At 32.5% G+C, this 23,449-nt stretch overlaps 4 protein-coding genes and 3 non-coding genes across 12 annotated transcripts; 5 read left to right on the top strand and 2 right to left on the bottom strand.

Annotated features, from left to right (window-relative positions):
• The first annotated feature begins 5,198 nt into the window (after window positions 1-5,198).
• Window positions 5,199-8,993, top strand: LOC117230735 (cell death specification protein 2). Of its 3 annotated transcripts, none has more exons than XM_033488454.1 (5): window positions 5,199-5,978; window positions 6,162-6,274; window positions 7,568-7,792; window positions 8,088-8,269; window positions 8,349-8,993. In XM_033488454.1, the coding sequence occupies exons 2-5, from the start codon at window positions 6,166-6,168 to the stop codon at window positions 8,556-8,558; spliced, it is 726 nt and encodes a 241-aa protein (XP_033344345.1). In that variant the 5' UTR covers window positions 5,199-5,978; window positions 6,162-6,165; the 3' UTR covers window positions 8,559-8,993. The 3 variants fall into 3 exon arrangements, with proteins under 3 accessions (XP_033344345.1, XP_033344347.1, XP_033344346.1); XM_033488456.1 differs by lacking the exon at window positions 5,199-5,978 and adding an exon at window positions 6,571-6,791; XM_033488455.1 differs by lacking the exon at window positions 5,199-5,978 and adding an exon at window positions 6,571-6,797.
• Window positions 6,695-6,766, top strand: Trnah-gug. Its single transcript has one exon. It is a non-coding gene; the product is annotated as a tRNA-His (tRNA).
• Trnar-ccu lies at window positions 7,231-7,303 on the bottom strand. The gene has a single exon. It is a non-coding gene; the product is annotated as a tRNA-Arg (tRNA).
• On the top strand, window positions 7,885-7,957 carry Trnam-cau. The gene has a single exon. It is a non-coding gene; the product is annotated as a tRNA-Met (tRNA).
• A 626-nt stretch (window positions 8,994-9,619) lies between the features above and the next one.
• On the top strand, window positions 9,620-12,309 carry LOC117230662 (RING finger protein 141-like). The gene is made up of 3 exons (XM_033488316.1): window positions 9,620-10,045; window positions 10,155-10,293; window positions 10,402-12,309. The coding sequence occupies exons 1-3, from the start codon at window positions 9,915-9,917 to the stop codon at window positions 10,441-10,443; spliced, it is 312 nt and encodes a 103-aa protein (XP_033344207.1). The 5' UTR covers window positions 9,620-9,914; the 3' UTR covers window positions 10,444-12,309.
• A 1,138-nt stretch (window positions 12,310-13,447) lies between these two features.
• Window positions 13,448-20,014, top strand: LOC117230594. Of its 3 annotated transcripts, none has more exons than XM_033488186.1 (6): window positions 13,448-14,006; window positions 17,407-17,541; window positions 17,671-17,948; window positions 18,058-18,105; window positions 18,181-18,414; window positions 18,703-20,014. In XM_033488186.1, exons 1-6 carry the CDS (start codon window positions 13,934-13,936, stop codon window positions 19,171-19,173), a joined length of 1,239 nt encoding a protein of 412 aa, XP_033344077.1. In that variant the 5' UTR covers window positions 13,448-13,933; the 3' UTR covers window positions 19,174-20,014. The 3 variants fall into 3 exon arrangements, with proteins under 3 accessions (XP_033344077.1, XP_033344078.1, XP_033344079.1); XM_033488188.1 differs by lacking the exon at window positions 13,448-14,006 and adding an exon at window positions 16,519-16,587; XM_033488187.1 differs by lacking the exon at window positions 18,058-18,105 and having other exon boundaries at window positions 13,451-14,006.
• LOC117230595 (UPF0687 protein C20orf27 homolog) lies at window positions 19,566-23,257 on the bottom strand. 2 transcript variants are annotated; one of them, XM_033488190.1, is made up of 5 exons: window positions 23,036-23,257; window positions 21,047-21,164; window positions 20,793-20,930; window positions 20,490-20,676; window positions 19,566-20,418 (listed from the first exon to the last, which is right to left on the bottom strand). In XM_033488190.1, the coding sequence occupies exons 1-5, from the start codon at window positions 23,046-23,048 to the stop codon at window positions 20,362-20,364; spliced, it is 513 nt and encodes a 170-aa protein (XP_033344081.1). In that variant the 5' UTR covers window positions 23,049-23,257; the 3' UTR covers window positions 19,566-20,361. The 2 variants fall into 2 exon arrangements, with proteins under 2 accessions (XP_033344081.1, XP_033344082.1); XM_033488191.1 differs by lacking the exon at window positions 23,036-23,257 and adding an exon at window positions 22,229-22,247.
• Window positions 23,258-23,449: the final 192 nt, after the last annotated feature.

Genomic DNA, 23,449 nt, shown 5'->3' with positions numbered 1-23,449 from the left:
CGGTTCGTACACGGAAACAACATGCTTTTATTTCAATAATGTAATGTATAATGAAATTATATATTGCTCTCTTCCATTTTCGTTATGCAAGTTGACTTTCTACAGCGTAGTTTTCCTCTTTCATATTTAAATCTACCTTTTCACATTTATCTTGTATTTGTATTGTAAAAGAATAGGAATAGTTATACGGTAGCAAACTTTTCATTGATTAAGAATTTAGAAAAACAATTTTCGTTAAGTATTCAATCTTAATAATATCTTTCTTTATGTAAAAATAATTTTATTCCAAGAGAAAATCATTACAGAATTATTAAATAGAATCTCTATGAACAGAATTTCTATAAATAGAATCTATAAATAAACATTTAAGAAAGAACGCTTAAAAAGAAATGTACCAAGAATCGTAGTCAGAGTACGATTACATCTGAATTTTTCCGTTGTTTCTTTTAGAATTTCGCAAAACTATTGATGGTTGTTTCGTATCTGATAACGACGAGCTTACTGGCTAAGAATTACCTGGACGAGTGCGGATAAGAACCGTGCCAGCGCGGTAAGCCACAATTTGCCAACAGCCTGGGAAACGAAGGGCTGTATACTCCTTCCATACCTCACGGGACCAAACCCTAAGTCTAAATGATTAAGTTCTGGTTATGGAAGAATTACGGTATCTCTTATTATATTTTCTAGTATTTCTTAATGGAACAAGAAGCATTTACGTTAACTCATTCAATGAAAGAACTAGGGCAAAGAATCTACGAACAAAAGAATCTGAAAAACTGTAAGAATCGGACAATGGCAGACTAGAGAAGAACCATTCAGTATATAGAATTTTTATATAAAATTGTATAACTTTTATCTTGTGTCCATTATTTCTACATGATGTGCTTTATTAAATTATTTATTAAAATTTACTTTTCAAAATATTGCGATTTTTAGAAACGTGTGGAGTGAGCACATTAATTTGTTAACACATATTCATTCTGAATTCTCCAAGGATCAGATAAACCACTTATTTGCCAAATGAGTTCATTCCATAAAACAAAAATAGAGAAAATTGATGAAATTATATATATATAATAAGCATCAATGCTATGGCACCAAACTTGAGAATTTTCATTCAATTCAATTTTAATTAAAAAATTGCATATGTTGAGTTGTGAACGGCTCAAATATAAATCTAGAAATCACGCGAATTCAAAAGTTACTTCATGGGACTAAAAATGAAACGATGCAGGTTGCTTGAAAAAAGTCAGGTAACCCAAAGGAAGAAAAGCAAAAGCTGGTACGTTAATCTTTCATCGCAGGCGATACTTCCCGCATAAGGGAAGCGTAAACGAAGTAACAAAAACGGAAATCTGCTAATCAGTACACACCTGACACGAAACACGTAGAAGGAACGCAGAACGTAGTCGGAAGTCAGTGGTAAATAGGCAAACCGAGCGAAGTAAGAAAAGTTTAATCACGTCTTTTGCCAAAGAGGAGGGGCGTCCTCGTGACGACTTGATGAGATAACTTTGCTTCGGTTGTGAAACAATGGGCGTCACGAATACGTGACTTCGTGCAAGGGTGAAAGAGCAATCCGTGCTTCCTACGCGAAGATGGTAAACGGTGGATGAAATTAATGGCTAGACACGCGACCCTTTCGCCATGATGTCGCTTCTAGGTGTACGATACATGGAATCATGCGTGATCTTCCTTCGTATTCATCACTTACGAACAAGGAGAACAAACATTTTACTCGTGGAACGATGAAAAATACTTGTTGAAGCTTCTTCAAATGAATCGTTCATGCCTTAAGCTCTGAAGAACTTGGAGACTTAGGATCTGCTAGATTTTGTCTTATATTGGCATAATTGAGTTCCAACTGATAGATTAGATAAAATGTGAACGTAAAAATGTTGATTATGTAAAATACTTAGGTATTGTATTATTTCATTTTTAAAGTAAGTAATTTCATTTAAGAGAGGTTTATTCTATAAAGTGACACTACAATTATATTTTTCAAAACAGATTAACAGAATTAAGATTGTTACCAAACATGATCACTAAAGGAAACAAGTAAATAGGTCAAAATACCTGCAACAATATCTACAATGAATCGGTAACTGTTTATAATATTAATAACTACTATACCATATATTTGTAATATCTTAAGTTTAAAACCATGACAAACCAGACTAATCATTAGATATAACAAAAGTATACCTAAAAGAATTAAGCAGAAATTTTGATACCACAATAGGCCAATCTTTAAAATAATTGCTTCCGCTCATAAAACAAATATATTTAAAGGAACCAAAGGGGAACTCTGGTTACTTTAAAAATAGGATTAAAAAGGACAGAGGGTACGATGAGGAAAGTGCGATGGCGGCACGAAGATATGGTCGGAGTGTGTAATCCGTCGTTTTCCAGGACTGCGATTACGCAGATTAGTCGGAGGTCGCGCGGTGTCATTGGGATCTAAGGGGTTTCGGGGCGCATCCGGGGCTTAGGAGGTCACATGACGTGATGTCACGTTACTCGTTGGTCGCGGGCAGGTGTTTGGGTTCGCACGAGCAGAGACCAAGCGAGCAAGAGCCGCGGGGGCGTTCGCTATCGCGAATTCAGCCGCATAATGATAACGAGCGGCCGACAGAGCGACGAGAACGCGGTTCGTAATGTAAGGACAGGTCTCGTTGATTATTTTTGCTTCTCTGTGAAAACGTCAGACTTGATCAGATCGATTGGCAGGTTTGGCTTTCATTGGTATCATTATAAAGGAATGATTACCATTATATGTATATTATACCATTATATTACTAAGTTGTCCATTTTCTTTGCATATGTAGAAGTAAAAAATTGAATTTTGAAAAGGAAATTGAAAATTTCCAAGGAGACTAATTTTTTATCAATTAACAATCAGTACTTCTTCTAAATATTTTAAGTAATCTTAAGTAATCTCAAGTAATCTTAAGCATCTTAAGCAAAATTCAAAATTACATTTATTTTAATACTAATAGGAGTATTCTTTTTAAGATTCCTTATGTGATCTCTTAACAAGAATGAAAAAATTATCATGGAGGTATATATTGGTAAAATATACATATTGTAAAAATTAGTAGGAGTAGTATGTCTAAAATATTTATTGGCAGTAGTTTTTGATACTTAAGTAAACCTCAATCCAATTTCTTCAACAATCTAAAAAATATATTCATTTGGATGATAGAAGGTATACTTTAAAATGACATCTACGTTTATTGAAGAAGATCCCAATGATAAGGATATCTTTTCTTAACTTAAAAAATATGTAAATGTAGAATAAGTATTGTAAAAAATGCCAGGGAGTATAGTTCATGTTTAAAAGCGGGTCTGGGAATGAATCATTTTGTTTCTTACAGGTACACCTGGCGAACTTATGGAAGCTAAACTGTTGTTCCTAAGACACCTGTACCGTGGCCTCGTGAGATCACGACCACATGGCTGTTGGCGCATCACCCTTCAACGCTAAATTAGATATTACGATAACAAATGGCGTTATTTAACCCGCGGTGCGCCCCCGTCCCCGAGTTAAATTTGAACAGGCAATATAATCCATGCTGCTCATCCCCTTTTTTCGCGTACGAAAACGACACGCTATTCCGTAAATCACCGTCGCACCTCCAATTTTCTTTCGTGCAATTACATTTACCGCTATTAGTGCACAACTTGTGTTAAAGAAAGGAAGAAGATTTAATGCTGCGAACATAGACAAAGTTAAGGATATCACAAATATAGCGAATTCGTTGAAAGCAGAATTTTTTAACTGCTTAAGAATATTATTTAATTTAGCAGGAAGAAATTAAGCACTATTTGAAGCACTAGTTGAATAATTCTTGAAATTATTTTCTTTACGCATATACAAATATCGTTTTCAAACAGAACAATTACTTCTTTTAAGCGTTGAGAAAAGCTATACGTAAACATTGATGTAAAATTTTCGATCATTTGACTACATCTATATTTTTAAACTTTTAGATATTTTTATATTAATATTTCTTAAAATTCTCGCGTTGCAAATTGAAAAGCGTGTTCAGTGTTATACAGCGCACGGCAGTTAATTGAACAATTGGAAAGTATTTACTGATCGAATTACTAATATTATTCATATTTTCTGATCATTCTGTGCCGATTATGCTTCGCAATACACAGCTACAGACACGCGAAGGTCAAAGGACCTGGTTGTTCTATTGCAGTACGGCTAACTCCCGCGAAAAGCAATCGATCTTTTGACCATTAATTGCCATCCATGTCGTACGGACGGCGTGGATTGCAACATTGATGAGGTCGAATAGAAACAATTTTAAGGCACGAGTCAGCCTCATCAATGTTGCAGTTCCCCCATTCGATATTGCCTACACGGTCGTGTAATTTACTTCATAATAATTACCAACGCATTAAACATTCGTAGGTAACATGAAAGTGTCAGCTGCCGATTGTCCCAGAGACATTAGAAACGCGTAGGTAGGTGGTTCTTGTCTGCTAGATTAACATAGCCTGCCAATGTTCTTGTATGTCTATATGTACATATGTATGTAAGCATAGACAGATGAAGATAAATGCCATAAAATAATTTGCCAAAAGTGACACTTAAGCTTTCTGAAAATATGAGAGCCTCTGCCAAATAGATCGGCCAAACAGTGAATAAAATACGAATTAGGAATAATACGAGGAACTCTATTAATATAATATAAAGGTAATATATTATATCATTAAATATATTGTATAAACATATTGTCTAGTATAAACATAATTAGTGTCTCTGTCTATGTTTATATTTATATTTCTGTCTCCATGTTTATGGTTTTTCGACACTTGAAGGAGATTTACTACGTTGAAATATCCTATATATAGAGATAAAAAATAACAGGCAAAGAATAACAAAGGTGCTCCCGAGTCCTTATCGACATAACGAGACTTTTGTATTTCTTGTAGGTAGCAAGGTAATTCCTTTCCAGCAAACAGACTGAATAGGATTGTCGGTTTTAAAGTAGCGTCAGAAAGAGCAGTTTTAACTGCATATACGAAATATAGATTTTTAAAAGTGTATTTCCTACAGATAATACTAGTAAAATCTAAGGTATTTAATAATGTTTAAAAATTGAAAATTTAAGTTTATTTCATTTTGCAGTGGTTTATAGCAGAAGCTATGCAATAATTATTAGTGACATTATATTTACAGAAAAAATTGTGGTTCCAACATTAATTCGAGGCACGCAGAAGTGAAGCAACGATATGGCCAAAAGAAAAAGAGCGTAAATGCGTGTTTCATAAACAGTAACGTCCGTCAGTAACAACTTTCAACGCGATGCCGATGCTAATCTCCATCATTCAATCATGCAAGATACGAAGAGCCCAGCGACCTATTATAACAATAGATCTAGAGATTAGGGTCGTGATACGTGCGTAAGGTTGAGCGATTATCGCTTGCGGGCCCCATACCCGGGGATTGGCCGCCCAGGGTTACGTTTTTGCCTTGCTTGACCACTTAAAATACCAGCCAGGTACTCACCCCTAACGATTCAGGGGCGGAACAGTAGCTAGCTTCTACGTTGCGCATGTACAGAGAGGCGGAACCATCCCTGATGGCGACGAATTGCGGATCCTTTCTGTGAGAAGGTATGCGGTAACGAAGCACGTGATAAGGAACATCAACAGACCTGACGGAAAGTTATGACGAGAAAGAAGTTACGTCGCGAAGAAGTCGAAATTCCTTTTAATCACTTAATGGCGTCTCTAAACATCTAACTAATATTTCTCAATATTTCTAAATTATTATTGAATTTATGGTCAGTGAATACGGGAACAACTAATTTTGTGAAACGTGGCAACATCAAAAGAAAAGAAACTGAGTTTTATTTTACAATTAATCAAAATTATACAGATTGAAGAGATCAAGAAGAGGTTGTAAATTTAACATTTGTGGATGATAAGTGAAGAACGTCTGATGAACGCGATAAATTGTAAGTTTCAATTAATTCAAGATTAGGAATGATTTCATAAAAGTTGATAGAATGCTTCGAAGAATTTTTATCAAATAGAAATATCGGTGATTTATTTGATTCATTTGGAATGAAAATAATTTGACCGTCTTTGAAAGTGCTGCACGTGGTTTCATTGGTGTTTATAGTTTCTATCTGTTTTAGAGGAATGAGCTCTCACGCGCATGCAAGGACAATTTGTAGCGGAAGCGCAGTGTCAGGCGCGGTTTCTGCGTTACATTTCTTGAGAAGCTATAGCCTGTTCGCGCCGACTTCAGGTACTTTTATGGATTTTGGATTCTTTATTGATTAATCAGAAATCTTCATAATCATAAAATTCATTTCAATTTTCTTCATAATCATAAAATACAATTTTTTTTTTTGATAAAAGCGTTTAATTTCTATTTATAAGCACTTAAATTTTTTATTTTTTATACAATAAGAGCATAGTAACAATGAACTGTACTGTATCTCTGTTACTAATATATTTATTTGTATTTGTACATTATTACATTTATTTATTGTTTAAATTGACATATATAATTTCATTTTGTGTTTATTACGTCTTTTTCAGTTTTGTAATTTGGCATTTTGTTTAGTTAAAGAACAAGTGAACCAGTTCATGGATAGATGAATATGTTGATCAGCATGATGTTTGAATTTAGGCGATTTCCAAACGGTTTACAACACCTCAAGTAGCCGTGATCGTCTAGTGGTTAGGACCCTACGTTGTGGCCGTAGTAACCCAGGTTCGAATCCTGGTCACGGCAATGTGCTATTTGACACATTGTCACGGTAGAGGTTTTTTTTGCAATTTTTACTTCTTTTACTTCTTTCACATTTAAAATGATAGAATACCCTTGTTATTATGTTATTAATATCGTAGGAATAATTAGAGGGGTAAGTGAAAAAGGTAAAATCAGTCTGGGCAGAAATATTTAGGAAGGTTAATTATAATATAGTATTCACAGTGAATCGACAAGGATTTTGTGAAAACATACAATACGTTAAAATCAATCATACACGTAAGTTTACTGTATGTTGTTAAAGTTGTATTTTTAAAATGAAATAAGACACAATTTCTTTATTTTTAATTCATCCCCTTTAGAGTGACGTTGAATTTTTACTAATTTCATTGAATTACATAGCTGTGTTGCTTTTTTAAATGCAGTACTAAATAAGGACAAAAAGAAATAATCTATAGAATTGGAAACAAAAAATGAATTGTTTTCATTACCCCTGGTGGGACTCGAACCCACAATCCCCGGTTTAGGAGACCGATGCCTTATCCATTAGGCCACAGGGGCGGTTGTTACTTCGTTTTTTAAAAACCGTATATATTCTTGTCACTATATAACAAATTTTATACACATTAATTATTTTATTACTATACCAGCAATATCTTCCAAAATAATTAAATTAGATAAATTGAGATTCATAAATAAGTACTGCGAAATTTGATTGCTAGATACATTTCTCAAAATAAAACTAGAAGCTAGTTTGCAATATCTTCTCCTTATCATTAAAAATATAATATAGGAAATTATAATAAAATTATATTAATTTTGTAGATCTGTGCAGATACGAACCATACAATTCCAAAGACTACAACTTTAGAAATATCGACATTTTAGAAAGTTCGAATACACCGGATACTGTAATCGGCCGAACACCTTCACCGTTGTCAACAACGTTTTCACTTCCAGGATCTTTGCTTCAACCACCCTTCGTAACTACTATGCAACCTTTAATACAAACCATAAGTGTGCCCCCAGCATTTTCAAATAGCAATACAAGTAAGTGAATATTTGTCTCAATTACTTAGTAAGAAAAATGCTTGTACAAATTGAGAGTTATTATTTATTATTATTCAATTGTGTTACTAAGTGCCTCGGTAGCGCAGTAGGCAGCGCGTAAGTCTCATAATCTTAAGGTCGTGAGTTCGATCCTCACCCGGGGCAAAACTTTTGTATTTTTCGCTAAGTATTATTGATTAAACATTGATGGATAATTTTACATTTATAGTGTTTCGTAAATATGCAAGTATGAAGTGCAATGATTAATGAAACATTTAATCTGTCGGTAAAACAGGTACTATGATAAATCGTCACTTTTTGGGGGCGAATAACATTGCAAGCGTACACAGACGGCCCAGAAGCGAAAAGAAACCCATTCCAGATGATCAGAAGGACGAGAAATATTACGAAAGACGTAAACGTAATAATCAAGCTGCGAAAAAATCTCGTGACGCCCGAAAAATACGAGAAGATAACGTGAGTAAAAGTTGAGTTATATTGCTACAAGAACAAGAAAATATTTATAATGTATCAAATTGTTAAAATGTTATTGTAGATTGCATTACGCGCAACTATTTTGGAGCATGAAAATGCAATTTTGAGGGCACAAGTGATAACGCTTCGAGAGGAAGCACAATGTCTGCGGCACATGTTAATAAAACAGCAAGCACCACCACTACAATCTATCAATCGTACAGTTTCTTCTATGACACCTGTTACATTATCATCCCCTCATTCTACAGCAACTTTAGATTACCAGATTTGAAATATGCCATTAATAAGAGGACGATAAAGATGTAATTTCTCATAATCAAAGAAATAACTTGGGAGGGTTACTTTGGCGAACGCATCATTCTCAAGGAGTGATATTACTCGTTTAGATCTGTTGTGTTATGAAGGTTTAAATTTTATTAATGCCATTAGTCTTATTTACGACTAATCAATGCATGTAGTTTAAAACATGCAGGTGAAAAGATTTCACTCTTCATAAATTTATTCAAATGAGGCAATGTATTGTTTTAATTTAACAATTGTTGAGAGAAATTTTTAAATTTGAATGCAAAGCATTAACACAAATTATATTGACGACTCTTTTTACGAGTATCTTTCAAAGTGAAAAGGACCTAATATTGTATCGCCATTTCTTTTAGTCATTTTTAGGAATATTAATGTAAATAGCAATAAATGTATCATTTTATAACTGTTGAAAAATGAAAATCTATCCATTACAAAAATAAAATGAAAGTAAATGATAACTTACTATATTATACTTACTAAACTTATGAATACTTACTATATTATATGACGATACTATTAAAAATTTGGCATATATATGTCAAATGTCCCCAGTCGCCTTCAGTAAAAGACACTAAATAACAACTCATAAGATAAATGTAATTGCATCGTTATTAATAATTTAATATCACACACTGTCATAATTTCAATACACTTATTTTCATATCAGGCATATATTAGTAGTAATTTTAATCAAAGTTGAGATTTACAATATATATTTTTTTTAACGATTATGTTTGATATGTAAGTTGGCAAAACTTCTGTTAGCCAGCCTGTTTGCTCTTATGTACAAACCACGATCACGATCATATAAGCAGGCTTATCACTCTAACTGAAAGCATAGAAGAAACCGTTCGAAAATTGAGTCATCAAAGTTAAGATGGAAGACAAGGAAGTTCGCGTTCTGCGCATGTGTGATATGGTGTAAATGTTTCAAATAGAGACAGAGACTCTTTACTCATCTCTATCTGTCTCGCAAGAACGAGAACTTTGTTATCTTCCATGTTTATTTTTCACGATTCAATTTTGGGATGGTTTTCTCTAGCGAGTGCCGAGGTCTGTTTATATGACCGCGATGTAAAGTTATAATAGTGTTTTGTTCTGTCCAGACGTCCAAACGAAGAATCGATACCGTCGAAGTAGGCAACGTTTCGATCTTTTCATTGTTTATGCCGCGGGGATTTCACGGGTTTCGTCGTACTTTTTACGTATTCTTGCTGAAAGCTGTAGATCAACATTAGTTTCATAAGTTTGAGCGAATGGGATATCCAAAGTTAGTTCGTCGAATTTGTTGATTGTTGTTAGTTGAACTGTCAATACCAGAAAGATGCCGCATGCAGGTTTCGTAACTATACTCATCGGAGTTACCGTAGCTACGGTTCTCTATTTTATGTTTGGAACTAATAAACCAAGAACTGCGCAGCAATACTATGAACATGCGTACGATTATCATTCAGAGTAAGTTTTTTTAAACATGATCTAAATATAAGTGTATAGTAGAAGTATAACTACGTAAATAAGTGTTACATAATTAAATAACAAATAACTTTTTTCTCAATGATAATAGACGGCCCAATAGATTATTTGATTCTGAAGAATGTTCAATATGTCTATTACCATTGATAAATAAAGCTACATACATCCTACCTTGCAAACATCAATTTCATAAGAACTGCATTGATGAATGGAGACATCAAGCTCAAGGGGTAAGTAACATTAACAATACAGTATTACGCACAAACTTCATGATCGCAGATCTTTTTAATTTCATCAAAATTTAAATTAATGAATTTAAATCACACTTGATCTTACAGCATCGAGCGTTGTGCCCACTCTGCAGATCTCCATTTACATAAGACTGCCAGATTTAATAAGAAACATGTTTCGATCAGTACAATATTTTTTGTACTCTATTGAAACTGAAAAATATGTTTGTTAAACATCAAATTCACATTGCAATTAAATTTTTTACAAATAACTATACAATTATCTACTAAGATAAACTGTTCTACTTGGAGAATAAAGTAATTATCCAAATTTAGAAAGACAAAACAAAAGATGTTACATATGAGATCAAAGTTTTGCTGCTTCCTTGTATTTATGATAAAGATACGATAGTACAGTTGCATGTCTTATCTTTTTGATATAGTACATATACAGCTGTGCCTTATGCTGTGATTTATTCAGCTGGACAAATTTAATTATATATGTATATTTTCACAATATAGAATAAATATACAAATATATGGAAGTATCATTTACAATTGTTTAAAACAGTGCATTTTGAAACTGAAGTGATTAATGAAAAAATGAAATATTTATGATCTACCTTTGAGTTTAAAATTTGCTTTAAATACGAGCATTTTATAAAATGCATCTTCCTCTTTCTAAGCAATTTACATAGGAGCACTGTTTTATAAAATCATGTATAATATTATATAGAAATGTAAGGAAATTTTTACACAAACTGTATAACTCATTATTCTTAAAATGCAAAATTCATGATCCTATGAAAATATATGTTTTTGTTATCATTGTTTTCATTATATAAAGAATTATAATGAAGAAGAATTATATCAAATTCTGAAACTTTGTTTGCATATAGCAAATGGTACTTTAAATGGTGATATATTAATTAATTATAACTTCAGACTTATTAACCCTCATACTGCTAGCTTCAAATACCTGATATATGTGAAAAATATCGCACTCGGAGGAGAGAGTCTAAACGTAAACAAGCATGGCCGACATACCAGTCAGTGACGGTTCTCGCATAAGCACCAAGGGGTAACATATCGACCGGCTGGCAGTAAAAGTGTTAATAGGTGCTGTGTGTGATACTCGTAATTAGGGGTGTTCAAATATTCAAAAGTACATTTGGATTGGATCCTTGATGTAGGATTGGGATTCCGAAAGTTCGTAACCACATAAGTATGTCCGAGTATCTAAATATAATAAACTCCAAGAACCCCAATCCCATACGAATTAATTTGACCAGTGCTTGACCTGAACTTAGACTCAAGTATCCACACACCCCTATTCTTAATATTATGTATAGTGCAGCTATAAATATTCTCCAAGCTCCATTTTACAGTTTATTATTCACTCCATTATACAGTTTATTATACACTGTCATAAGCAATGTTATACATTATTTAATTGATTAAAATTATTATTTTTAATATTCCATTTGATAAAAGTAATTAGTAAATCAAATTTCAGTTCCTCTTATGTTTCTCTGTTATAAATTCTAAATATGAAAATTAATGACATACGTATAAAAAGTGGATTCTCCTGCCATATTGTGAATTTTCTTAAAAGGTTATGTAAACGATAAATATATAATTATTGTTTTATTCTTATAACACTGCATGTATTTGACATTACAATGTAATACTTTTGATTAAAGCGATAGCAATAAGCACTTTGTGATAAAAGGCTCCTAAATTATCACTACATATATTTCGTAAATTAATAACTTTCACGCGTAATTTTTCATTCACATTGTTGAAATTTTGTTTATCTAATCAGCTGTTTTTATAGAGTTATAGAATTAAGTAACAAAAAAGCTTTGAAAAGTGTGATATTCAAACATATAAATTGTGATTACCTTATGTATAATTTACGAATAAGTGTTTATAAAGCTTGTTACGAATAATGTAAATATAAAATGTAGAATATGTTTCTGTGTGAAGAATGAATAAAGTAAATATAGTTCTTAAATAAATAAGCAAGTATTATAAAACATTAATTCTCATCTACCTTGTCATTTGCATTAATATGTAGACATTGACAGTTTTGTCATTTTTGTATGTATAATAATCATCCTTGGCAATGTACATTTCATAGAAATGAAAATAATATCACGAACTTTGACAAACTATTACAGTAATTTTGCATCATTTGAAATATTTATAAAACCTTTCATTACTTCGACAAAAAAAGGGTAAAATGTAAAAAGTTAGCGAAAATACGAAATTATATACGAAAACATTAAAAGTATTGTACACATGAACGACAACGTCGGAAATATAGCATTTACAAATGTAATTCTTATGATTATGCTACATGCAGAGCGCTTTTCTTTTCACTAATCGTAAATGGCTTCCGCGGTTTCCTGTTCGCCCGATTTGTATCCCTTTCGCAACCGCAGTCGTAATTTATGACCACTTTCTATTCTTTTTATTTTTATTTCATGTCAATGGTTTTTATAAAGTCTATAGTATGAACTATTTTTACTAACGAATCTTTCTTTTATCAGTAAATTCTCATACATTGAAAATGTAAGTAATCTTTGACAGACAGATACGCACATATATACATGTATTATTTGCTTGCGTAATAAAATATCGCATGATCATATAACGATTAACTAATTAACAAGATATTAGTATTATTTATGAAAAGTTATATAATAAGAAATTTATACACATTTATACAATTAAGATTCATAAAAAAATTAATCAGACTAATAATGTTATTTAATATAAAATATTACAATAATATGGCATGTTTTTCATATAACTTTATTATTATAACGTTGAATGCTTTATAGTTGGACTACGGATTTCTGTGTAAATTTATATTTTTGAGAATACAATTTAAAAAATAGAACCTGTGTCGAAGGTTGTTTTACTTACCAAATATTATAAAAAGTACTATATTACTTATATTATTTCATATTATATGCATTCTGTTATTGATAACAGAATGTTACTGTTATTGGTAACTTTGTACTTTCAAATTTCCTATAAATGCATAAAAATTCGTATTTTATTGATAATGAATCATTAACATTCGAACTGCATTATCGTTGAACTAAAAGTAATAGCGACGCTATAAGTAAAATTGGCGATCAAGAAAAATCAAGTTATCTATTATATAAAAAGCACTCTCTTTGTATATATATAATTTCTCCGTATTCACATACGTAATACACACATGCGCGTAGGTCAGTGTAGTTAAAATGAAAAGCGCGAGACCGTAATTTTAAACTTTCAATTCGATAGAAGGGTTAACTCGTTACGTTTACGGTCTCCCCCCGCATCCTCGTAACTGCGTGCACAATGGCCATGAGCGACGATAATGTTTGTCCAGTGAGCGGCACGGGGAACGTAGAGAACCGGTCAGTTACCTGAGAAACACTGTAGCTGGTAGCAGGACGATCGTTAACCTCAGAATTCTTCTGTGACACGGTATATCTGGTAGATCCACAGCAACGGTAGCACGTGGGGATATAAAGGTGGCGGGAAACAGCGCATCGAGGATGAGCAACACTTAAAAAGTTTCGAGTTTCGCGGCTTTTCCGGCACTCGATTATCAAAATGTGTGAACAAGTCGAATACGATGCAGTGTCTGCTGTTGATTCTGTGTATCATTCACATGATCGTGACTTCGGAAACCACCGACGAAGAACGAGGTAAGAACTTCAAGTTTAAACGATTGTCATTGTCAATTATTTTCTGCATTTGATTCACGATAGACAGATCAGCTCTTCTAAATTTGTCTAAACTTTATTAAATATCTGAAAGATTCGTAAAATGTAATAGAAACATATTTACGTGGAGTTGGTGGAGTTAAAATAACGTATTTATTATTCATGTGAAACGCCGTAAGTTTATGGTGATTGGATTTTGACAAAATTAAAGAGATCGCAGAATAGATAATCGGTATAGGTTTCTGATATGATCCAATTAAATTGTTTAAATTCATATTGGTATATTGTACTTGTAATTCTGAAGAATCAAGCAAAAGAAGACTAACAATAAGTAAAGAAATTGAAGTTAGCAAACGCAAAACATGAATACATTTTATTCGTCCTTCACCTTCTCCATTTTTTACAATTTTGACTCAAAGAAATGTAATGAGGATAAATTGTAACAAGGCCGTAATACAATAACTTAAGTGCATAAAATGGATTAATTTAAACACTAATTTGCTTATTCGAATCACGATAGTCACCGTTTGGAAACTTATTTATTTCGTAAAGTTATTTATTTCGATATGATTACAATTATGTAATTATAACGGGCATATGCAAAGAAGTTCATGCTCGGTCACTACACGAATTACCATCGAAGAAATGTTTTCTATAAAGGCGACGGCAAGCTCGTAAAAGTAGCACCAAAGCGTGGTGAATCGGGACACAGTCTACATGGTAACCAGTCAAAGCTGCGACTGTTGGATTAACGGTGAAATTGTCTCGTCGAAACGATCACGCGTATTATCACATGTGTATTTAGCATGAACGTGTTGTTAATATATGTTACAATGATCGTACTCCTGTGAGATCGATCGATCTATTTTCTGGGGATAAAACTTATGGCTTTGAATCGCTGATCAAGGTTGAAAATCGATTGTCCCATTTCTCTGGACCGGTTTGACGATTGTCAAGCAGACCAAAACGAGTTTCCATTAATCTTCGATTTCGCCTGTATTACACGCATGCGTAGAAAATAATTAAACGAATTCCATCTTGGCTACCTAGCGCCCCCGTATTACTCCTCTTTTTGTAGGAAAGTCCGTTTCCATGGTGAAATTGGCTCTCTTCCTCGTGACATGTAAATCTATGTTAAGGATTCAAAGATATTTGTAATCTATGGCGATCTTGTGTTACCTAAGGATCGTGAGTGTGTAGAATGTAACGGGAAGATCTTGTCTAAAATGATTCTACTTTCTTTGTACTATATTAGTATGGACATGGATATTAACAAGAAACATGAATTGTTAGCGTATATCATGGTTAATTGCTCCGGAGTACCGTAACAAGATTCTACAGGATCTTCCGCAACAGGACGAAGCCATAGTTCTAAAACAGTAGAAGATAAACGAAAATTTCATTAGACAAAATTAAATGGCTTCGAGTAGTTTATTATGTGGTATTAGTAAACCGAGGTGATCCTGAAATTTTTGAAACTTCAGTTTCGAAATAATCACATGAGTACATACATACATATATTAAATGATGTACTATTCGAAACTATTTAATTTTTCCTATAAACCTTAAGAATCTCTAGGAGCATCATAATAATTCTTTTTTATTTTGTTATACTAGCAATCAGAATACAATTCTATGAGCTAATTTGTTGGCTAGATACTGTCTACAGTACCATATGTATATGTTGTGATGAAAACTCATAAATTGACGATTACCATTCAAATACCTATTAAATCCGCTGGTCGATATAATGATAAAAAAGAAAACGTAATTTTGTTGATGAAATTTTTGTCAATCCTTTACAGTTTTAAAGCTATGGTTCCAGTTTAGTTATAAGAAAGGTCCAACATATTTATCATGGTGAAAAAATCTAAGAAACGATTGTCATTCGAAACAAATAGCAATTAAATTATCTTGGGCAAATCTAAACAACGGGATAATTATCCCAGTGACAACGTAAGCGCCGCATTAAAGTAAAAACAAACAGAAACTTGTTCCCGTTCACGGCGCCTGTTCTTTAATTGCGGAAGTATAATGGGAAACATGCCGTAACACCAAATATGGCAACACCATGTATCGGTCCTACATAATAATTATGATTTCGATGTCAGGATATGAATCGACACGTGGATGCCAAGGGTGAAAGCTTTTCCTATCTGTAATGATGAAATGAAAATCCCTTTGCGCTACTCATTGTTCTTCAATCTTAAAAAATAGTTCTTTTTTTTCAGTAGAATTCGAATATTTGAAGATTCCATCAGAATGAAATTTTACGTTTAATCAGAGAAGAAAATGAAATGGAAAGGAAAAATTGATGAAATTTTTCATAACGATTTATATTATACGAATGAATTATTACGATTTCTATCGTACTTGTAACAAGGTTATGAGAAAATAATTTATGAAATTTTTCATAAAGGTTTGCTACTTTGTAGCGAGATTTTGCGAAAGAAAATTTACAATATTTTTCATAAAGATCTGCGAATTATTACAACTTGGATCGAGCTTGTAAGGAGGTTTCGAGATCTTTAACGACCCATACGATACGCCGCTTTAAACGATGGTACATAACTGTTTGATCAAGGTTGAAATGTGAGAATGTGTGGAACGAAGATGCATACATTCACAGTTCTTCTCACTCAAAATGAAATGAAAGCAGAATCCCCCTAGGCTTTTCCTTTTTTCTACCTAAATATATGTGGCACATACTGAAGCTAGCAGCTCGAACAAACTGGCTTTCTAATAAACATATTATGTTATCATCGGTAACGTCATTAGCATCAATAATCGTCATTGACATACGGGTACAATATTATGTCCGTACCTTCGCGTTTATTTTCCACTATATTGTACGTTTAAATCGTTTTATAGGGACGATACATTATCTTTTACTTTCAACTTTATATAAGCACGCACCTATATACGTGTTCAACTTCCTGTAGGTATTATTTGGCATCGTTTATAGTGTTTAATTCATAATTTTGTCTCCACGGTAGAATTATTGTTATTATAGGTTTAGAATATCGCAAGCTGTATGTAATAATATAGTTTCAATCTTTGTAATTTTAATCATAGTTCTGCCACTGATATTTTAGTATAGTACAATAAATTTATGTTATATTTGTGGAAATTAATATTACTTTTGTTTGCAACATAAAAAAGATAGTGAAAAAAGAATTATCTAAGTATAATCATCAAAATAATTCCTAACTTTTTATTTATTTAGTTTTATAAAATATTGGGCTGTAATATAAATTCATCTTGTTTTTATACAATATATGTAATGCATATATTACATATACGCATATAGAAAATAGATAAATTTATGTTACAACTTATTTTCATCATAATTTCATGTTATTTTCATTAAATTAAATTGCAGTAAAAGAACTAGTACGAGACTGGGCGCCTCTAGTATGGCTTGCACCTGGCGAACTATTTTTACCCCTTGGGGTACCTGAATTCTTGGATAACATGCAATCCGACGATGATTATCTTCGCACTAGAGTCGACGTAGGTAAATGACAAATGACAAAAAAATCTTAAAATTACATTCGAAGAGATCCAAACCTGATACAATCGATTTTAATGAATTTTTATAAAATGCATAGAAAATTTATTTTATGGAATAATTTTATGTCGGTAGAAGTACTGTTGAGGAATCGATCGTCGTTCCTATACGGCCGAAAACCAGGGGGCACAGTACCGGTTTACGCTGTGATCAAGAACTGCATTGTACCAGACGTTTCTGCGGACGTGATAAGCTTAAAGACCGTCAGAGACGAAAGAAAGTCGCGAAGAAAAGGGGACGAGACGTTGATAGCATCGAGGAACGTGCAGATAGACGATTTCGGCTCGTCCATGATCCTCACTAACGATCTTCCAGGAAAGATTTGGAAGGGCGATGGGAAACAGAGTTTAGAGGTACATATACTGAACAGGAATTCTTACACAGCAATAGCTATAACAGAGAGAAAAGTAGAGATGTTAAAAGAACGACATAAAAAAAGAAAGTTTCTGTTCTTTAATCTAGATGGTAGCTCTTAAAATAAAGATTGAGACGTTTGAAAATATTCTGAGGGTAGTGTGTAGGAGATTCTTGGAAATTATTCTGTCGATTAGTTGATCCAATAAATATTTATGGAATTGTTTGTAGAAACATGGCGATTTTGAAAAAAAGAAGAAAAAAGGAAACAAGTTCCGGAAGCTGCACTTTCACGTGACCTATTGGATGTTCTATCCGTTCAGTGAGGGAAAGGCAGTCTGCGTTCTGGATCTTGGATTTTTTGGTAGCTGGCCGATACCCACGGTGGGTGGGATATGCCTTGGAATACTCAAGGAATATGGCAACCACGTGGGCGATTGGGAACACATGAGTCTTTATTTTAAGGTAGGTGAACTCATGCTCATTCGATGAAAACAAATACTCTTATTTTGTTCTGAAAAGCATTTTCAAATGTTTTTTTAAATGACATGAGTCTAAAAATTGATAAATACGTATATTTTTCGCATTTTGAATTATTGTTTCCTTTTTAATCAAATTTTTCGTGCGTATTGAAGAAGATCATATGAAATCTCAGTATAGATCGGAATGTTTTAGAGATTATGTTTAATTATATTTATACAATACAATATTTTTATCTTCCTATATAAAACCATTTACTTTTTTTTAATTCAGGATGCGAATTATCCTTCAGCCATGTACGTGTCCGCCCATGACGCAGGCGCGTTTTACCGATACGATTTACGAAGTGGAACCTTCGTTTACGAAAGCCAAGAAACACGAAAAGGCATCTTTCAAAAACCTATATTTCCCGAAAGAGTTTTCACTGCTGGTGGCTCCCATCCGATATTATTTAGCGCGAGAGGATCTCATGGACTTTGGACGGCGCCAGGGAAGCATAAATTTGTCAGATTACCTCGCCTCTACGATGAGAGTGGTTTTGGTACCGCTTGGCCCACATGGAAGAAGATGGAATTGCTTCTAAAAGAGGACAACAACATCTTACCCAGTTGGATGACTTTTAGAGGCAAGTGGGGTAATCCTAGAAGTAACTGTCATCCTTTGGCTAGACTTGGTTTCAACATTTGCGAATTTGTTGACGGACCAACTGGTATTCCCATGAAACAGTCAAACTTCCGATGCTAACGATAATTAGAATTTTTTAACATATTCGCTGCTGTTGTAAAAAATAATATTGAGAGGAATTGCGACAATAAATATTAAAAGTAATGAAATATTACATGTCACATATGGTAGGGAATGTCTTAAGTAATCTCGTTTCTGAACGTAAAAAGTATTGGATTTTAATACGATTAGTACAATGCATATAGGAATACCACAGACGTGAAGAAATTATAGTTTCCTCAAAATCAGTGGATTACTGAAATTAATATACTATAAGAGTTGTTCCTAAATGATAGAAATTTCTTCTTGATCTTGAACAGCAAATTAATTTTGAATAAACTATAACTTTGATCGTCGAGTGTAAGGTACAAACAAGGTTTAATATGGAATGATCGTTAATAAAAAAAAAAATGTTCGTTGGAATTGTTCATTTTAATAATTCGTGTCAGCTTAGCAAGATATTAGAAAACAGCATCATCATTCATTGCGAAACTTGCTTTTGATTAGTGATATATCCTTATCGTTTAAAATCTACGCTCAATGTAAAACGATAATAAAATACAATTTTGTTATTGCGGATAGATCGACGATAGATATTAAAAGATGTAATAGATTTATATATATATAGGCATTGCGTGATACGTTTTCGTTTAAGAAGGAACAGTAGGCAAATGCGGTACTTAGCGGTAATTCGTAATTACACATACATGTATATCGATGTGATCCTTCAAAAAAAAGGCCGATTAAAGGAACACTTCATTTCTTGCATCGAGATTATCGCAATAATAATACTCGATGCAGAAGGGGAAAGAACTCTTGCGGTTGTGATATAGGCCTGTACAATCAGACCAGATGCAATAAATTCAAAGAAAAGCTCTTTCTTTTTTTACTGAACATCGCATATTTCGAAAGTTATATCGTGCAGCTTGGAACAGGCTGTGTAGTTAAATTAATCTCGATAGATAAAACATTGCTTGCGCTATGCTTGAGATTGAACGTGACGTGCACATGTGATTCTTTTACGATTAAAACAGTGATCATTGATAATTGACCGCAACGACGAATTTCGCTGCAACGCAATCCTGCGTTTTGCATGATTAAATTTCGAAATAAGGAACGTTCTCGTGCATCAAGTTTTATCCTCTGTTACATTATACGTCCTCGACTGGATACGTGCGCTTCTTGGTATGCATCGAGCTCGGAATTTCTTCAGAGACTCTGTTTGCTTTGCATGCTTAAAGATGCCCTCAATTTCGTACCCAGCACCTGTGAAAAAAACACTCGACTCTTAGATATTCGAACAATAATATCATTATCAACGAGATCTACTCGGAGACCTCATCTTCGTTCGATTGCTCCACGCCGACACTGCGTATCCCGTTCCTTAACAATGGTCTGCCCTTGTCTTGTCCCAATACACGACTGTTCAGTTGAATCTTCAGTGGACTTCCACTCTTACAGCACAATATTTGCACCTCTTCCTTTAAGATCTTTTCTTTATATGCTAGCAATTCTATTTTTAATCTGTCGCAGAAAAAGAGCATATTATAATTAAAATTAGAGACTTTGTTATAAAAAGAAATAATGGTAGTTTGTTTACAAAAGCATAAAATCTTAAATATGCTTATATAATGATTTACTTTAGGCTTTCCTTTTCACTTATCAAGTCTACAATATGGCAATTAGGATTGTGAGTTCCGGTAACTATTGCCGGTACGGAACTCTTCCGTTCCTTATGTGTACACAAGTTCCAAGGTATCAAGAATTCTACGTGATATCTAGAACAAGTAATTACAGAATAAATTATAATTTTGAAAAAATTTCAAAATAGAATTTAGTTATTTAAGTTTTTATTATATAATTTGGATACATGTATATAAAAAGAAAATGTAACCTGTGATAAAGTTGTAGAAATCCGAGATGAGCATCTATCTGTCCATGTCGTTGCGGTTGTACCATAATATTGTTATCTTTCCCGAGGCTACTTCCTCCACTGAAGTGCACATGATGCTCTAAACATAAGTTTTAATAAACAATAAGTTTTAATAAGAATAACATGTACGCATTTGTTATATATCTTGTGTAAATTATGTAAATTCAATTCGTTATCGTTTATTTTTCCGAAAAACGATTGTGAAACGATTCTGTGCGTGAGATCTCTTTTTATTTTAATACAATGAAATGTGAACATATTTATTTTGTAGTAAACAAATATTAACGTAATGTTAATATATTAGGCGTTATATACTAATATTAATACACATAATACGGTATCAATTTAAGAAAATTATATTTATTTATAATATACAGTCTATTATTAGGATCTATTATATTGAAATGAAATCCTTTACGTATATTTGTATATAAAAGCCGGTCTCTTATTTATTATTGATCTGCCGGAGATCGAGAAATTTATTGGAATGAAAACATGTTTGTTGTTAATAAGACAATATGATAATATAATTAGACAATTAGGTAGGTAATTACGTAAACATAAATAGGGGAAATATGTTAGTCGAAATTTTCGAACAAAATAACATATTTTAAATTTTCTTATAGCTATTTGTATATACAGTTTTGTATAGCAAATTATAAATCTTTAATACAAATTTTTCAATAAATTATACATTATAAAATACTAAGATAAATCTGCATTTTATATATTAAAACTTAAAAGAACAAAATTTGGCCCCATGTGAATTTTGTTTTAACATTATTGTCTTGTAATGTTATCACAATATTATTAGTAACTGAAATCAATAACTTTTCTACCTTCAATAATAAAACATTTAATTGCATTTGCCTAACTTCATTAATTTCTAAAATAAAAAATTAAAAAAATGTATTGGAGTGAACAGCTGGACACCTTATAATGGTTTACATGATGTAAATTTTCGTTTGAGCTTTATCATTTAATACTGATGCATATATGTATGTATGTATTATTATTAATTTCCGATATAGAATTTAAAACATTTCAAAGAAACAGACATACAACAAATCAAATATTATGTGAAACTATGTATATAAAATATGAAATACAAGTAACAAATGAAATTTTATATTAGCGACGTACAATTCCGAGGTATAAAAAATATAAGGTTATGAGTAACCTTAATATGTACATACATTGATTTCAACGAATTAATATTATCAATAGTACACAATATCAAGACAAAATATAATATGCTATTTATTAGCCACAAAAATCGTATTAGAAATACATGAATATAAGTATTATTTAATTCATATCTACATATACTGTTATACTCAGGTGACATCATCTCTATCTACACTATCGTGAAGTGTGGATGTGACGAACATTTACTTTTTATTCGATAATGTACAATATTTATCGCGTTATAACAGTTAGATCAATTTTTCAATTTATGGAGTGATAAAACTCGAATGTTGATTAGATATCAGCTGTTGGCCAAGGTGTAGTAAATTATATAAGGTTACATAATAAAAGGAATTAACCTTGACAAGTATAGAAAATAAAAGTGGGAAAGCCTAAAAAAAGAAAGACAAATCGAAATGTTTCGAATGCATTAACAGTATAAAGTCCTTTCGATATTAGATACACCATACTTTCGAAGTGGCGCGCTTTCAAATGACCCAATTAGGAACGTATCATAACCTAATACGCCAACCACTGGCCGGCTTTGAACAAACTATCGAAACATAAGATATTCTACGAAAATTTCAATCTGTAATGAGCATAATGATATTTCGGTTATTTAAAAGATTAATTAATTAACTCTCGCCAAGTTTCAATGGTATACATTCGTACTGTAAAGAATATAAAAGGATGAACCTTAATAGTGATAAAAATGACTGTACAAAGGAGAAATGCTTATGTATCAAAGTAAAAATTTTTTACCTTTATCTCCCATGTTTTATAAGGCAATGTGGCAGTTGTACTTTCATACTACACACAACTAATTTAATATTCTGTAATGCAACGACTAAGCTATTGTTTAATGTGTTGGTGCATGTATGAGCATAGACGTCTTAACGCATCAAATAGTTGGAATCCTCGATACTGATGGCAGCACTGTTTTCTGTCATTTAAAAGAATCCTGTTCTCATATTTTACCACATTTTTTTTTTAAATAACGTAATAGAATATACCGGAGAAGATCTTTGACGAAATGGAAATCCTAAGTTGAGTTAATAATAAATAAATAATAATCTATAAGTTAATTATGGTATTGACGTATATTGTTCAAACGAGAAGGATTTCATTAGTCGAAAAATAAAAGTTATTCATAAAATGATAGAAAATTGGAGAGTA

Source organism: Bombus vosnesenskii, unplaced genomic scaffold (assembly GCF_011952255.1).
Source record: "Bombus vosnesenskii isolate JDL3184/JDL3185 unplaced genomic scaffold, Bvos_JDL3184-5_v1.1 scf7180000013267, whole genome shotgun sequence".
Classification (NCBI taxonomy): domain Eukaryota; kingdom Metazoa; phylum Arthropoda; class Insecta; order Hymenoptera; family Apidae; genus Bombus; species Bombus vosnesenskii.
This window is presented reverse-complemented; position numbering and strand designations above follow the sequence as displayed.

What these genes read in the sequence shown, in the direction of transcription:
- LOC117230735 (XM_033488454.1), top strand. Translation starts at nt 6,166, where the DNA reads ATGAGCTCTCACGCGCATGCAAGGACAATTTGTAGCGGAAGCGCAGTG. An exon ending in CCTGTTCGCGCCGACTTCAG is followed by an intron (nt 6,275 to 7,567) that starts GTACTTTTATGG and finishes TTAATTTTGTAG; the next exon opens with ATCTGTGCAGATACGAACCA. An exon ending in ATTTTCAAATAGCAATACAA is followed by an intron (nt 7,793 to 8,087) that starts GTAAGTGAATAT and finishes TCGGTAAAACAG; the next exon opens with GTACTATGATAAATCGTCAC.
- LOC117230662 (XM_033488316.1), top strand. Translation starts at nt 9,915, where the DNA reads ATGCCGCATGCAGGTTTCGTAACTATACTCATCGGAGTTACCGTAGCT. An exon ending in GCGTACGATTATCATTCAGA is followed by an intron (nt 10,046 to 10,154) that starts GTAAGTTTTTTT and finishes CAATGATAATAG; the next exon opens with ACGGCCCAATAGATTATTTG. An exon ending in GGAGACATCAAGCTCAAGGG is followed by an intron (nt 10,294 to 10,401) that starts GTAAGTAACATT and finishes TTGATCTTACAG; the next exon opens with CATCGAGCGTTGTGCCCACT.
- LOC117230594 (XM_033488186.1), top strand. Translation starts at nt 13,934, where the DNA reads ATGCAGTGTCTGCTGTTGATTCTGTGTATCATTCACATGATCGTGACT. An exon ending in AACCACCGACGAAGAACGAG is followed by an intron (nt 14,007 to 17,406) that starts GTAAGAACTTCA and finishes ATTAAATTGCAG; the next exon opens with TAAAAGAACTAGTACGAGAC. An exon ending in CGTTTGAAAATATTCTGAGG is followed by an intron (nt 18,106 to 18,180) that starts GTAGTGTGTAGG and finishes AATTGTTTGTAG; the next exon opens with AAACATGGCGATTTTGAAAA.
- LOC117230595 (XM_033488190.1), bottom strand. An exon ending in AGTGAAAAGGAAAGCCTAAA is followed by an intron (nt 20,677 to 20,792) that starts GTAAATCATTAT and finishes TTTCTGCGACAG; the next exon opens with ATTAAAAATAGAATTGCTAG. An exon ending in AGCAATCGAACGAAGATGAG is followed by an intron (nt 20,419 to 20,489) that starts GTCTCCGAGTAG and finishes TTTTTTTCACAG; the next exon opens with GTGCTGGGTACGAAATTGAG.